General features: G+C 54.8%; 1 protein-coding gene and 1 non-coding gene across 5 annotated transcripts in view; one reads left to right on the forward strand and one right to left on the reverse strand.

The window, feature by feature from the left end:
- GRK5 (G protein-coupled receptor kinase 5) overlaps nucleotides 1–15,886 on the forward strand; it is a 223,204-nt gene that overhangs the window by 192,128 nt on the left and 15,190 nt on the right. For 2 of the 4 annotated variants that reach the window (XM_070470272.1, XM_070470274.1), the window contains 6 exons: nucleotides 4,345–4,445; nucleotides 6,138–6,230; nucleotides 10,153–10,215; nucleotides 12,482–12,545; nucleotides 13,464–13,604; nucleotides 14,241–14,431. In XM_070470272.1, coding sequence (XP_070326373.1) covers nucleotides 4,345–4,445; nucleotides 6,138–6,230; nucleotides 10,153–10,215; nucleotides 12,482–12,545; nucleotides 13,464–13,604; nucleotides 14,241–14,431 — 653 coding nt within the window. Of the gene's footprint in view, nucleotides 1–4,344; nucleotides 4,446–6,133; nucleotides 6,231–10,152; nucleotides 10,216–12,481; nucleotides 12,546–13,463; nucleotides 13,605–14,240; nucleotides 14,432–15,886 lie in introns of those variants that run through there. The other 2 variants (XM_070470275.1, XM_070470273.1) reach the window with 2 other exon arrangements.
- Nucleotides 1,325–1,414, reverse strand: TRNAY-GUA (transfer RNA tyrosine (anticodon GUA)). The gene is given in 2 exon segments: nucleotides 1,325–1,360; nucleotides 1,378–1,414. It is a non-coding gene; the product is annotated as a tRNA-Tyr (tRNA).

Below are 15,886 nucleotides of genomic sequence, written 5' to 3' on the forward strand. Positions count from 1 at the left end.
CCCAGTCCTCTCCAGGGGACTATCTCACTTTTCGCCTCAATTCTTACTGCAAAGGCCGCTCTCCTCAGGTCAGAGATGAATCACTCGGTAATTATTTCAGGTGTGCCATCTGGCCTCCCTCCTCTGATGGGGAGTGGGGGCTGGAGGGAGGGCGATGGCGGGGGAGGGCGGGGGGCTGGTCATCCCTGGGGTGTCTGCGAGCGCCGCGCAGCAGCAAGGGGCTCAATAGCGCCACCTGGTGGACCGGCTGCGGATGACCTGTGGAGGCCGAGCGGGGGTGGGGGTAGGGGGGCTGGGGGACTGTCGGTCTGCCCCGGGGGCTCCATCCTTGTCACTGGAGGTTGCTGACGGAGGCAGAGGCTTGGGCGTGGTGGATGATCCGCACAGGCTTCCTGGGTCTAGGTCGCTGAGTTAAGCACCCACGGAGGCTTCCTGCCCAGACCAGACCCATGCTTCCACCCCACCCCATCCCTTCCTTTCCAACCTGGGTCCCTGAAGCACCCCAGGTAATGCCTGTTAGCCCGCTGCTGCTAAGTCGCTTCAGTCCTGTCTGACTCTGTGCGACCCCAAAGACGGCAGGCAGCCCACCAGGCTCCCCTGTCCCTGGGATTCTCCAGGCAGGAATACTGGAGTGGGCTGCCATTTCCTTCTCCAATGCATGCATGCAAGTCGCTTCAGTCGTGTCCAACTCTGTGCGACCCCATGGACAGCAGCCTACCAGGCTCCTCTGTCCATGGAATTCTCTAGGCAAGAATACTGGAGTGGGTTGCCATTTCCTTCTTTCTGTTAGCCCGAATGTTACCCCAAATCCAGCACATGATCCCACTTAATCCATTGCTATACAGATGCAGCTTCAGGACAAATCCTTAGCTCTTCTAACTAACTAGATCCTCCCACCCCGCCCCCAGCAGCCCCTAACTCTCTCCTCCTTAGAAGTCCTGAGGCCTGCAGTGCCCCGAATCCCCACTGGTCGCCTATACCATCCCTGCCTCCGTGTTGCAGAGGTGTCCGTGGAGGAGAGGATGGGAGGTCTGGCCCAGGCCCCATGTTGAAGTTTAGGGTCACGGCAGTGAGGCGGCCTGAGGGCACTGAACAGGGAATAAATGAAGTCGCTCAGTTGTGTCTGACTCTTTGCAACCCCATGGACTGCAGCCTACCAGGCTCCTCCGTCCATGGGATTTTCCAGGCAAGAGTACTGGAGTGGGTTGCCGTTGCCTTCTCCAGGGGATCGTCCTGACCCAGGGATCAAACCCGGGTCTCCCGCATTGCAGGCAGACGCTTTACCGTCTGAGCCCCCAGGGAAGCCCGCAGCAACTAAGGCACTTCCTTCGAGCTGGAATCGAACCAGCAACCTAAGGATGTCCACATTTATCGAGCCTACAGTCCTCTGCTCTACCAGCTGAGCTATCGAAGGGTGCATCTGAGAACAGGGAGGTGGGGCCAAAGGGAGGAGGGGGCTTAGGGAAGTGTGAAGGTGCAGAGCCCCCGGGGCCCCTGTCCCATTTAGCCGGCCTGCACCGTTTACGTTCGGAACGACGCCAAGGGCTCCTCTTATTGTGCTGTGGTGTCCAGGAAAACACTTGGACCGCCCACCCCTCTTGCTGCCTCAAAAGTGTGTTTTGGTAACACAAACAGCAGGAAGCCCAGGACCTGTGGCTTAGGCATCGTGAACAGGCGAGTCTGTTCCCGCCTGGGTCTGGGCTGTCTGGGTAGACCCCAGGCCTGGAGTGCGTCTGGGCCGTCGCGGGGCTGGAGGTACAAAGGGGCGGGTGTGCAGAGTCTGCCGACCCGCGGGACCTGCCGGCCACTGGCCCCGTCCGACTGCAGCCCCAAGTGGTACCGAATTCAAGGTCAGTTTTACATTCCACGGGGAGGGGTGGGGCAGGTTATTTTCCTCTGGTGTTGGGGGGCTTCTACCCAAAGGCACAGACCCACAGAGAGTAGACAAGACACACCCGGGCTCAAATGCCACACCCGTCCCCCGTCTCAAGGGAGAAGAAACAGGGAAGTGTCTGGGCAAAGAGGTGTGTGTGGGGGGGGTGCTCTCTTGCTTCACGTGTGACTCGGGGGGCAGGACAGGTGGCCCTGTAGCCTGAGGCTCCTCTAGGAACCAAGTCCTTTCTCACCAGGCTGGAGGGGAGAGCTCGGTGGTCCGCAAGCCCGAGTGTGCACAGCTGTGTCCCTGAGGTGTGAACTGTGTTTTAAGCCATCTGGAGTTGGCCGTGGAGATGCCCTCTTGAGGGGTGCCCGGGGTGCCTCTTGAGGTCTACGGGGTCACAAATAGTTGGACAGACTGAGCGAATTTCACACTTCACTTGGTGCCTACGTTCACACTCCTGTGTTAAAGTTGGATCCTGCAGGCTGGGACCCCTTGAGGAGACCACCTGGTGACCGGAGAAATAAAGTGTCATTTGTAACACTGGTGGCCCAAGGGGGTCCCAGGCCCCAGGAAGAATTTTACCAGCGACCTCTACCAACACCTCTTCTCCAGGCTGCTTTCAGCCCCATGAATATCCGAGGGCCACGCGGTCTTTTCTGTTTGGTTAGAAATGAAGGGAATATCTGTGACATGGAGGAGAGTGACCCCAGTCCTTCCCGCTCCATCCTGACCCTCTGCTCCATCCCAGAGGGGCAATCCCGCTGGAGAGAGCCCCAGCCCTGCCCGCCAGAGCTCGCATGGCCTTCCTGAGCCTTCAGGGCAGTGAGGGGGTCATTCCTCTCCAGAGCCCACCTGGCCGGGAGGAAACACCCCTCCCTTCTCCAGCCCACCTCACAGGCCTCCTGGGACCAGCAGGGCTTAGCTTCCTGGAAAGAGATCTGAAACCGTGTGGAATTCTCCCGCCTTCAAGCCACAGAGGACAGACTGTGGTCACCGGGACCACAGGGCCCTTTTTCTTATGTGACCCATCAGACCTTGCCTGTGGGCTGGGGAGAGCCTTCTCAGTCGGGGGGAAGGACCAACACCCTCAGATTCCCCTGATGTGACTAGAACAGCAAATGCCTCTTTGAGCAGTGGCACGGCTCACCCTCCCAGCAGGTTTGGCTTTTTACGTTTCCAGCTTAAAGCTGCCGACAGCTTCTTATTCCCTTCCTACTGGCAGAAGGTGTCGTTCCCCAGAGTCACCCGAGAGGGGGTTTGGTTGGAATCGCTTCGTCTCTTCACGTCACTGAGCCAAAGACTGAATTTAAACCCGTGGTCGTTAGACCAAACGCGTCATCACCAGCTATTAACTCCCCGCGGGGCTTGGAGTGTAGGCAGCGCCCCCAGAACTCTCCTGCCAGCCGGTTCCAAGGAATGACGGTGCTGTGACTTCACGCACGGCTGAGCCACCCCCAGACCCCCAGAAGCCCCTCCTGTCTGCTCAGGAGTGGGGAGGGCTCAGGCGGGAAGGCCCAGGAGGGGTGGGAGGTCTGAGGCCACATTCTGCTTTGCCTCTGACCCCCTCCTCAGAAGCTTTCCCAGCTGACCCCTCACCCTCTGCAATAACACCCCCCCACCCCCCCGAGACCAGCGGCTCACCACCCTGAACTGTAGCATCCTCTGTAAGTTCCAAGTCAGCCCACAGCTAAGGTCACATCTCAGGGGCCTCCTGGGAGACGGCAGTGAATGAGGGGAGCACACACAGGTGGTTTAGACACCCCACCACATCCAACCAGCTTCACTCTAGACCCGCCCAGCCTGGTATAAATCCTGTCTCTGCCACTTGCTGGTGACCTAGGGCAAAGGTCTTAACCTTTCCGAACCTTAGTTTCCTCATCTATGAAATGAGCATCATAGTAGTAGCAACCACCTCTTATGGCTTCATTGACTGGTTCCTGGAGAAACGGTTATTTCTGACCGTCCTCCTGGTAACAGCGAGGCCGTGTCCGGAGCAAGCCATGTGGGAGTGGGATGCAGACCTGGCAAACCCGAGCCAGACCCGTGTCACAGCCTTCCCCTGCTCCCCCGGGTGCAGAGCCACCCCTTCTCCTGCTCCAGACCCTCTGACACCCACCCTCCAAGGACACAGCCCCTCAGTGACTAGGGACGGGGGCAGCTCTTGGGGGGATCCCTTCACTGTGAGTGCTCACACCCCGCCCTCAGTTCCGACCACAGCCCAGGACACGGGATGTCACAATCTGTGTTCGCAGAGGAGGACAGTGGGGCTCCGAGGAGCAGGGTGGCCTTACGAGGTCGCCACACTGTCAGCGGCAGAACCAGAAATCTGACCCGGAGCGCTGGCCAGTTGGGTCACCACCTTCCATCACCGCCACCTCCCAGGTGCAGGTGGGAGGGGCCCCCGTGGCAGCCCGGCCCCCTGCCCCCTGCCTCACTGATGCCTCCTCTTCTCTTCCTGCCCCCAGTCCCCAGTTTTCATCACCCAAGTTGGACGGGACCTGGTCTCCCAGACGGAGGAGAAGCTCCTTCAGAAACCCTGCAAAGAACTCTTCTCGGCCTGCGTGCAGTAAGTGCTCTGAGTCTTGGCCTCCCCTCCCCTGTCCAGGGGTCAGGACCCTCAGCCTCCTTGCGGGTCTCCGCCCGGCCACCTGGAAAGGGGGCTGCCTCTCAACACCACCCCTTGGAGTGCTGGGCACCCGGGGGCAGGTCTTCAGTGCCCAAGGGCCCCCGCCAAGCCCCCCAGTGGCCCGTGTGTGAAGGGAAAAGAGCCCAGGGTGCCAACTGCAGAGAAACATGTGCTTCGGATGATGTTGAAACCAACGAGCTCCCAGGCCGCTGAGACGGAGGCACGTGTAAAGCTCTGCCCCGGTCTGGCTGGTTTGGAAACCCTTCCTGCCCATCCCACCCGCCCCCCCCCCCCCACAACCGCTGCCACCCCCCTTCACTGCTGCCAGAGCGGGGCCGCAGGCTGCCCCCGGCCACACCCCACCAGCTCATCTCAGGCTTCAGTGTGACACAAGACGCGTCAGTGGGTGTGGTGCCAGCCAAGCACCAATTAGGCTCCATCATCTCGCAAGGATGTGCTGCGAAGCTACATGTAGGCCCTGGGCTGACACCCGTTCCTGTGTCTACACGCGCCGTCCCTGTAAGCTGACAGCCAGGGGCACAAACAGACTTACCCGCCAAGATCACAGCAGGCGTGAGGGCACCCTCTTTCAGACTTGGCAGCCCAGACATTAATTGGGCACCTGCTGTGTGCATGTCACTCAAGGGAGACCTTGAGAGCAAGAATGCAGTCCTGCTGTCCTGGCTTCTTGCCGACGCTCCATGCACTGTGGGAAGAGCTAGGATGTTCTGGGGAGGGTCAGCTTGAGGCCCAGCCCTGTGGCAGGTGCTGGGGAGAGACCACTGTGGGCAGAATCCGGGCTTGGAGGTGGCTGAGGGTCAGCCCTGACAGCGGGTGGGGGGGGGGGTCGTGGACTGCCCCCCTGACCTTGAGGGAGTGGCCATCCTGGCCCCCCGCGCAGGCCCCTGTTCTCAGGTTTGGCTGGACACAGTCTCCAAGGTTCTCTCACTCTGAGTGTCCCCTCCCTTCCCCAGTCCCGCCTGGGCTTGACTGGTCAGTGTGGCTGCTTTTTAAAGGGAACCAAGCCCAGCCCTGCCTGCAGCCAAGTTCAGAACCCTCCAGGGCCTGGCCTGGGACCTGGCCCACAACAGGTGCCCAGTAAATTCTACTGCAGGTGGCTTCACTGGTCCTGACCAAATCCAGAGCCTGTGCCCCTTGGCCTCTTGCCAAGACACCCTCTGCCTCAGAGTCCCAGTCCCTCCTCCGAGCATAGTTAAACATTGCTCAGTTCTCATCTCAGCTCCTGTCCCTCCTTCAGAGAGATCTCCTGGACCCCCCAGGGGCCTCACTTCCTGCTAACTCATGATAACATGCCCTTGGGGTCATTTATTTATTTGTGGTCTGTCCCCCTCACGATGCCACAGCTGCTCACTGCCATGTCCCGGAACCCAAGCAGTGCCCAGGGCAAGTACTGACTACATGTGTGCGGGTCAGTCAGTCAGTCTCAGACAAGCTTTGGAAATGACCGGGGCCTGGCTCACCTCCCACTGCGTCTGTTGGAGGCCCTGTGTGCCTGCATTTCCAAAGTCTGGAGGTGCAGGAGGCCGGGCGGTGACCTGCTGCTATGCCCCTGCCCACCTGCTGCAGAGTCAGGATGGTGAAGTGTTCATCCGTTTGTCCCCTCCGAGCTAGGTCTGTCCACGACTACCTGAGGGGAGAACCCTTCCACGAGTACCTGGACAGCATGTATTTTGATCGCTTTCTCCAGTGGAAGTGGTTGGAAAGGTGAGTGCTTCCGGGGTGACACACCCCACGCACAAGTGTGTACAAGTGTGTGTGTCGGCAGGGTGGGGATGTGAGTTTTTCCCGTGACAAGTTATATAGAAATCAGTTACCTCCCATGGGTCCATGACTCAAATAAAATGGAGCATTCTTTTCCTGTTAATTTCTTGAGTATTCTAGAAATGCTGTATGCTTATTATTGTGCACACAACACACACACACTCATTCACACATATACTCAGCATTCTGTGCTTATTTTTTTGGTTCACTGTCTTTGGGAAGTCTTTCTCTGCGACCATAAAGGCCTGCCATAGTCTTACACTGGGGCTTCCCAGGTGGCGCTAGTGGTAAAGAACCCGCCCGCCAATGCAAAAGACATAAGAGACTCAGGTTTGATCCCTGGGTCGGGAAGATCCCCTGGAGGAGGACGTGGCAACCCACTCCAGTGTTCTAGCCTGGAGAATCCCATGGACACAGGAGCCTTGGGCTACAGTCCATGAGGTCACACAGAGTCAGAGGTGACTTAGCATGCACGCACATATTCTTACATAGATGTGCACATTTCTCATGTAACCCTCCCGCCTACTGATGAACATTGGAGATTACTCTCCTTTTGCGTGCAACCTTCCCTAAATAGTGAATAACTTTGTCCATAAATCCCTTTTAAAATATTATTAATTTGGCTGTGCTGGATCTTAGATGTGGCCCTCAGGATCTTCAGTTGCAGCTTATGGGACCTAGTTCCCTGACCAGGGATCAAACCCGGGCCCCTGCATTGGGAGTGTGGAGTCTTAGCCACCAGACCACCAGGGAAGTCCCTGGCCATATATCTGTATGTACTTTCAGAGATACATCATGGATATTCCTAGCAGAGGAACTCCAGGGGCAGGGTTTTCAGCTGTGAGGGGCAGCTAGATCTCCCTTCCCAACTGCTGCCCACTTCCTAGTCCCACAGTGCCCGGGTGTCTGCTTGGCCTCAGCTTCAGCCACACTGTTCTTGGGCTGTGAGAGCCAGGTTTCCCTCTTGTTTACCTTTTCATCTCTAATCGTGGGTGAGACTGAGCATCTTTTCACGTCTTTTATTTGCCACCTTATGCTTTTGAACTGTGGTGTTGGAGAAGACTCTTGAGAGTCCCTTGAACAGCAAGGAGATCCAACCAGTCCATCCTAAAGGAAATCAGTCCTGATTATTCATTGGAAGGACTGATGCTGAAGCTGAAAGTCCAATATTTTGGCCACCTGATGCAAAGAACTAACTCATTGGAAAAGACCCTGATGCTGGGAAAGATTGACGGTGGGAGGAGAAGGGGACAACAGAGGATGAGACAGTTGGATGGCATCACCGACTCGATGGACATGAGTTTGAACAAACTCTGGGAGTTGGTGATGAACAAGGAGAGCCTGGTGTGCCACAGTCCATGGGGTCGCAAAGAGTCGGACACGACTGAGCGACTGAACTGAACTGATTCTCTTCAAAGTGCTCCTGCACACACAGCAGTGACTTGGTCAGGCAGAAGTGGCCTCTGTGTGACTGATGAGAAAGGAGAGGCCATGAGTATGTGGCTTGCTGGGTCACCCAAGAGGGGTTAGTGCAGCCAAGGGGGGACCCTGGCCCAGGACCCCCGAGTGGTGCTCTGCCCACTACAGCATCCCAGGATTTGCAGATCAGGGCAATGTTTGCATTAAAGACATACTGTGGGGACTTCCCTGGTGGTCCAGTGGTTAAGACTCTGCCTTCCCACGCAGGGGATGTGGGTTTGAAGCCTGGTCAGAGAACTTAGATCCCACATGCCTCAGGGTGTGACCAAAAATAAAAAACAATTAAATAAATAAACACAACATTGTAAATCAACTATTAGTTTGCTTAGTCGTGTCCTGCTCTTTGCAACCCCATGACAGTAGCCCGCCAGGCCCCTCTGTCCGTGGATTCTCCAGGCAAGAATACTGGAGCGGGCTGCCATTCCTTTCTCCAGGGGGTCTTCCCCACCCACGGATTGAACCCGGGTCTCCTGCATTGCAGGCAAATTCTCTACCATCTGAGCCACCAGGGAAGCAAATAAATAAAAAATAAAGCCAGGGGGGTGAGCTGGTAGGCGAGGATGGGAGCTCCCCCTCCCACCACCACGGTTCCTGTGCCCGGAGGGCCTAGCACACGCTGCCATAAGTATACACTGTGGGCAGAAAGCCAGGAGCCCTCCTGCTCCTGCACGTGTTTTGGATCTGTGCTGAGTCCCCTGCAGACGCCTAGGACGCAAACCTGGGGGACACGAACCCCCAAAAAGCTGCACTCGCTGCCCTCCCTGCCCTCTTCAGGGAGATCTGAGGATACACCCTGCCCTACACCCTGGGGGACGTTTGTCTCCATCCTGACCGATGGGGTGACAGAGGGAGCAGTGGACGGGCTTCTCTGTTGACACGTGGCCCGCCTCTGGCCACCTTGCCCGTGCACGCCATGGCTCCGGGAGCCACGCGTGGGCCACCAGGAGCCCACAGCCTGATCTGAGTCCCAGCTCGGCCTCCTCCTGGGGGGCCAGGGGAGGGCTGCTCCCCTCTCCACCCCTCGGCTTCCTCACCTGTGATGTGGGGATAATAGCAGTGCCTGCCTCGTGGGCGTGGTGAGGATGCGATGAGAGCACAGCTCAACAAGGCTGGCCCCCTTGGGCGGTAAGCCGCTGAATGTCATTGTTGTCATGTGTCGTCACCGAGCCCTTTGGCTCAGCCATCACCACACCTGTCTAATGTCTTGGAGGGAGCAGCTGACCCTTGTGGAGTGCTGTCTGGTGGGGAGATACTCATCTTGCCCCACTTTGCCCCTCAGTCTGGAGCCCTGGGCTGTGTTACACAACCCCGATCTGTGCCCGCCTTCCCGGGGTGGTGGCATGAGGTCAGGACGCTGAACCTGGTCTCCAAAGCAGACTGTCTGGACCCCAGTTCCAACTGCACCGCTTACCAGCCGAGACCGTGGGCATCTCATTTCACCTCTCAAAGCCTAAGCGTGCCCATCTGCCAGATGACTGCAGATTCTCAGGATTACCTGTGTCCGTGAACAAGCTGCTTCCAGCAATGGGGATTGTTACCATAGAGACCCTCAGAAGGGGCCCCGTCCTTTATCCCTAGAGTGCTAATGATGACATATGACACTCAGAGGCTTACAGAGAACCTTTGGAGATATAGATATATATATATATACCTTTCCAACATCTCCATTTTACTGAAGATGCAAGGCTCAGAGAGGTTGAGCGTGATGACACCCTCGGTTGTGTCTGACTCTTTGCGACCCCATGGACTGTAGCCCACCAGGCTCCTCCGTCCATGGGATTCTCCAGGCAAGAATACTAGAGTGGGTTGCCATTTCCTTCTCCAGGGGATCTTCCCAACCCAGGGATCAAACCCAGGTCTCCCACATTGCAGGCAGACGCTTTAACCTCTGAGCCACCAGAGAAGCCATATATATATATATATATATATATATATATATATATTTTCAACATCTCCATTTTACTGAAGATCTAAGGCTCAGAGAGGTTGATGGGTTAGCCCTGGGTCACACAGCAATGGCCTGGCAAGGCTGGAATCTGAAGCCCAGGTCCCTGGCTCAAGTCCTTCACCCTTAGTTTACCCAGCATCCTGTTCCAAAGGAAGCCTTTAGCTGCGGCCCCTGGCTTTCACTTTACTTGTCAGGACCAAACACATGAAATAGAGAAATGGACTTTTAAAATCAGTGTGTCAACCTCAAAAGAGTTATGCCCTTTTGAGGCCATTAAGCTGTTGAAGCCAGCAAAGCAGGACCCTGGCCTAGAAATGCCCTAGATGACTGACAGCATCCCCGCTTCCCCCCCACCCCCGCCTTTTTTCTTGCTAACAAGATCATGGCCTGTTGGTGCTGTACTGTTGAAATATTAAAGGGATTTTTTTCCCTCCCAAGGTTAACCAAGAATTTCCTCGGAAATTGTATTACACTCATTTCCCCCAGCAGAGGAGCTCTGCGGTAATGTCGACCGACTGTTTGTTCTCCATGTATCGTAAACTGTTAGGCCCGGACGCCTTCATGTGGTTTCGAGGGCAGCTGGAGGAAACGCTTCCCAGGGCCGCATGTTGGATGCAGGCGCATGGCAGGTTTGCTCTAGGCCAGGCTGCGCGTGTGCAAGACGCAGAGCAAGGGGGAGTCCGGCACAGGGGCAGCCTGGACCCCGCTTCCTAAAGAAACACCAGGGAAGAGGCAGTGAATCACACACATGAATTCCAGACAGGCCAGGAAGCGTCCAGAAGAATAGCGCCTAAGAGAATAGCATGGTGCAAAGATATGATTTCCACTGAAACCCAAATCCTCTTCAGGACCCAGCAGCGAGAAGAGTTTCCATGGGAGATTCATTCAAGAGCCACTGGGTGACCAGGGATTTACTGGTCTTTCTCGAGCTGATCCAGTTCTTTGGCCCACTCCAATCTCATGCCAATCCCCACCCTGGTGAAGATCCTTGGGGTGGTTTGGGGATGCTCAAAGATAGCCCTCAAGAGTCAAGAGCCAATTTTAATATTGTAAAAGCTGTTGCTTCTTCTTACCCATTAATCAATTGATGGCTTTTTCAGTTGTTTGCATATCTTGGCTATTGTGAATAATGCTGCAATGACCATGAGAGTAAAATATACAATGAAGTATTACTCAGCCTTAAAAAAAAAAAATAAGAAGGAAGTCCTGTCATTTATGACAACATGGACGGACCTGGAGGACATTATGCTAAGTGAAATAAACCAGACACAGAAAAACAAGTACTAGGTGATCTTAGTTATATGTGGAATCCAAATAGACTCATAGAAGCAGAGAGTAGAGTGGTGGTCGCCAGGGGCAGGGAGGGGATGGGAGAAATGGGAGATGTTGGCCCACGGTACAAGGTTGAAGTTATGCAAGATGAGTCAGTTCTAAGGATCTCACAAACAACATGGGGACAAGAGTTAACAGTACTTATCATTTACTGAAAATTTGCTAAGAGGGTGGATCTTAAGTGTCCTTGGAAGAAAGGAAGGAAAGAAGGGAGCAGGGGTGGGGGGATGCTAATTTGGGGAGGTGATAGGATGTTAATTAGCTTGACTGGATGATCATTTCACAATGTATACATATATCAAAACATCAAGTTGTACACTCTTTGTCAATTATACCTCATTAAAGCCAAAAAAAGAGGGGGGAAAAACCTGACTCTTCTTAGCCGAACAGGCCAGCAATGAGAAAACACACGCTATCTACAAGGTGGAGGCCTTTGCTTCAACTAAGTGGCAATTTCTTTCTTTATTTACTCCATGAGCCCCACCTTTGCCCCACGAGATCGGAGGTTTGTCTCATTAGACATTATAAATGGCTTTGGCTAATTAAAATGGGGAATTGAGAGACACAAGGTGATTAGTAATAAATACCAGTGGCGCTAGTGGTAAAGAACCCACCTGCCAAAGAAGGAGACGTAACAGATGCAGGTTCAATCTCAGGGTCGAGAAGTTCCCCTGGAGAAGGGGATGACAACCCATTGCAGTGTTCTTGCCTGGGAAAGCCCATGGATGGGGAAGCCTGTCCAGGGTGCAGTCCGTAGGGTCGCAAAGAGTCGAACACGACTGAAGCGACAGAGCATGCACACACACACACACCTTTTGGCAGAAAGGATCTCCTCCTGTCCTGGGGTTCAGGGGAGTCCAATGCCCTCGGTCCTTGGTGAGAGAGTAACCAGCCTGGACGTGGGGACCAGCAGTCTCTCTGTTCCCAGGAGGCCCGTCTTCCCAGGGCACGTCTGCAGGAAGGAACAGCTCGGGCGCCTGGGGACAGGAGGCGCGAGCTGTTCCGCCAGGCAGGTGTGGACGGAGGGCTGCGGTTTCCTTCCTGGCCTCCGTGGGACACCGAGCCTGACTCCTGGGCCTCTCTCTTCTCCCTGCACCGAGGACACAGCTTCCTTCTGAGTGCAGCCGCAGGATTTGCATTTGGGAGAGAGAGGGGAACCGCAGGGAAAGTGCAGTGAGGCAGCCTCTGCTCACATTTTTCAAGCCTCCTGCTCTTTCCTTCCAGTCCAGGGCCGAGGGCGCCCAGCCCCGAGCCAGTGATCGAGGGTCGCGTCTGCAGCGGTGGCTGCTGACGGTCCCCAGGGCGGGGGGTGGAGGTGTGTGCCTTGCCCCGCTCAGCTCCTCTCCGCTCCTCTCAATGCTGCCCTTGTCTTTTTCTTCTTAATTCTGCATCTTAATGCTGTGACACCCATGCTGGATTTTTGCTTTTCTTCCAGGCAACCGGTAACCAAAAACACTTTCAGGCAGTACCGAGTACTAGGAAAAGGGGGCTTTGGGGAGGTGAGTGAACATCCACATATTCATGAAAAGTTTCTGAACTCTTGACACCTTTTTCTGTCCCTTCCGGATTGGCCTGAAAAGTGTCCGAAGCAGGGCTTCTGAGCAAATGGCTGGGTCACGCGCCCCCTGGTGGAGAAGGCGGGTGAGGCTGGGGCCTTGGGAAGGTCACCGGTGTCTGAGGAAGGGAAGGAGGGTGTCTGGATGAAGATGCTCTTGGAGCCAGCCTCAGGCAGGGTTCAAGTCTACAGAGGGAAATGTGTGTCCTTGATTGTGTTTGGAGGGTGAAGTGAGGACATGAGGGGCCTAAGTGTGGCCCAGCCATGCTGTTAATATGCACCGTTGTACTTAACCTGATCTTCCCCAACCTTGTCATTCCCGTTTTAGAGATGAGGAAAACTGACGTTCAGAATGGTTAGGTAACCCAGGCAAGGTCACACAGCTGAATAGGGGCAGAACTAAGACCAGATCCAAATGCCCTGGGTCTCATTCCTCTAAATTATACAGTCAGAGTTCCCAGGGGTCTCCCATGACCTCCCCCCCTCCCGAAATAAGCCTCTCCTACCAGCAGCTGGTGCTTCAGAGTCCCCAGTTATTAGCAGCTGCATCTGGTTAGAAGCTTGGGACACAGAAAATCTAGTTGTCCCCCGAGAGAGGAACAGTTCTTTCGGCCTTGGCCAGCCACCTAAACTGGTATAAATTGCTGCTTCTCTGCCTCCAAGGGCTTGGGTTCACCTGAGATAGCACCAGACCCAGATCTTGGCCGGGCCTTGCTGAGTCCTGAGGCTGGGATACCCACAGGCCAGGGCACAGCTGGCTTTGGCTGCCGTGGTTCCCAGCCGTGGAGACACCGCATCCTGGCCTGGAGGGAGCCTCAGAACTCATGTGCTGTGTGCCCTTGTCTTCTCTCTTGCCCCTCAGGTCTGTGCCTGCCAGGTTCGGGCCACAGGTAAAATGTACGCCTGCAAACGCTTGGAGAAGAAGAGGATCAAAAAGAGGAAAGGGGAGTCCATGGCCCTGAATGAGAAGCAGATTCTGGAGAAGGTCAACAGTCGGTTTGTGGTGAGTGTCAGAGCCTGGGGACAGCCCCCCCTCCAGGTGACCGGAAGTGAAGCAGAGCCCGCCCCCCGGGTGACCTGTGCAGCCACAGGGAGAAATCGCTTCTGGTTTTGAAGGCACCACAACAGACAAGGCTGACCCGGGTCCATCCGTCCTTCAGCATCCCTTTGGCATATTTCTGTGGGATGTCTGGGAGATGAATTCCTGGCGGAGGAATCACTCTGTCAGAGAGCGTGTGCATTTCCCCCAGTTACATCCCCACCAGTTGTGCCTGATGGCACGCAGCACCATCCACCCAGGCTGCCTGCATTGCCCAGATCTGGCGGGTTTTGTAAAGGAATGCCCAAAAAGGACAGAAGTTCTAACCACCTGATGCACGCACATGATTTTGTGACATGAAAGCAACAGACCCCGTCCTGTCGGGACCCATGAAAGGTGCCAGCTGCTCCTTCTGACTCTGCTTCCTTGCCTGGAACCTCCAAATTGGATGGAGAGGCAGCAATGGGGTGCAGTGGGTGGTGTGAAGCGGCTGCAGCTCCCCACCCTAGTCCTCCCACCCAGCTTCAAGGACCCCTGGGGAAGAGGAGCAGATGTGGGGGGTCCCTGGAACCCCACCACATGGCTGTCTTCTGCTCCCAGGTCAACCTGGCCTACGCCTACGAGACCAAGGATGCACTGTGTTTGGTCCTGACCATCATGAACGGCGGGGACCTGAAGTTCCACATCTACAACATGGGGAACCCTGGCTTCGAGGAGGAGCGCGCCCTGTTCTACGCAGCAGAGATCCTGTGTGGTCTGGAAGACCTCCACCATGAGAACATTGTCTACAGGTGAGCAGGCAACCCCGGGTCCCCCCATCTGAGCCTGAGTGAGTGAGGCCAACCCTTCCATTCTCTGAATTGGCCGCTCATCCTTGGCCTCGCGTTGAGGCTGGGTTATTGCCCTTGAGTCAGACAGACTCCCACCCTGGAACCGAGAAAGGGAGGGGGAGCACTTGGGGGGGCCAGGTGTTCCCTCAAAGTTGATGAGGTTGGGCCACTGGTCCCTTCCCACCCAGCGCCCAGGAAGCTCAGTGGAGCCTGGTAGTCTGATCCAGAACCAGCCCTTGCAGGACTGCTGTAGGACCCCCACTGAAGCAGGCATCAGAATGAACCCCAGTCTCTCCCATCCCAGGACCAGGTGTCCAGATTCTGTGAGCAGTGGCCTTCAGACTCTTCTTGCAGCCCTCCTCCAAGAATTTTGAAAATCTCTGTGCCCTCATATGTTCTAAGCAGACACCTAAAATAGCCCATTGATGTTAAAATAGTGGCTAATATTTTTAAATTGAACTCATGATATCACTATCTAAAGGTATCCAGTGGAATCTAATTGCTGTAGCAAATTGACTTCCACCATCATGCATCTAGAAAAAAATGCATGAAAACTCAACGGTGAGGAATTTTCTATCCTTCCCTACTTCCTTCAGCCCCCAGAGACTATTACTTTACTGTAATGTATTTTTTGCATAAAAGTCAGTGATCAGCATTCCACTGTGAAATATATGGATATAGATAAGATATTTTAAAAATTCTCACTGACCATAAGGCTCTAAGTGTTAAAATAATTTCTTCTGTTGAATTGCCCTTATAATTATGATTAGTAGGTCCCACTTCTAATTGGGACCCTGGAGGTTTCACCCCGTGGAGCTGGGCACCATAGCAATATGCAGGAGTAGGGAGGAACCTGCTTTTCTTCTGTCAGTTGGGAGAAGAGCTATTGAGAAAGGATGGGTGGGTGGGGAGATCCTATAAGATGCCAGGACAAGGCATTATGATGCTAAGGATCTAGAAATGCATATTCTTGAAGTCCCAGCGCATGGGTGACTCTCTCATCCCCCACCCCCACTGGGCACACACACCCCAGTTTGAAGACTTTTGTCACAGGGCTGTTGGCTAAGAATATCTTGGGAGCTGAAGGCTTTGAAAATAAGGAGGAATGGTCTTGATAACATGCCCTCCCCCACCCCCCACATCTCCCAATTTATGGTTTTGTGTTGTTTTCATTCAAGTGAGAAGAGAGTCAGAAAATTTTCCCTGAGGGTTGAAAAAAGAATCCTCCTTTTGATTGTTTTTCTCTTAAAAAAAAAAAAGAAAAAGGCATCCCTCCAAGTTCTAGCCTTTCTATTAATACTAGGAAGGAAGAGAACCACGGTGCCTCCCTGGCCCGACCACTGGCCATAGCCTCTCTGTGGGTGTGGGTTCTGTGCCCACTAGCCAGCTGTCTTTCCAGCCTGGTGGTCGGTGGTG

This window comes from Odocoileus virginianus, chromosome 7, assembly GCF_023699985.2.
Source record: "Odocoileus virginianus isolate 20LAN1187 ecotype Illinois chromosome 7, Ovbor_1.2, whole genome shotgun sequence".
NCBI lineage: Eukaryota > Metazoa > Chordata > Mammalia > Artiodactyla > Cervidae > Odocoileus > Odocoileus virginianus.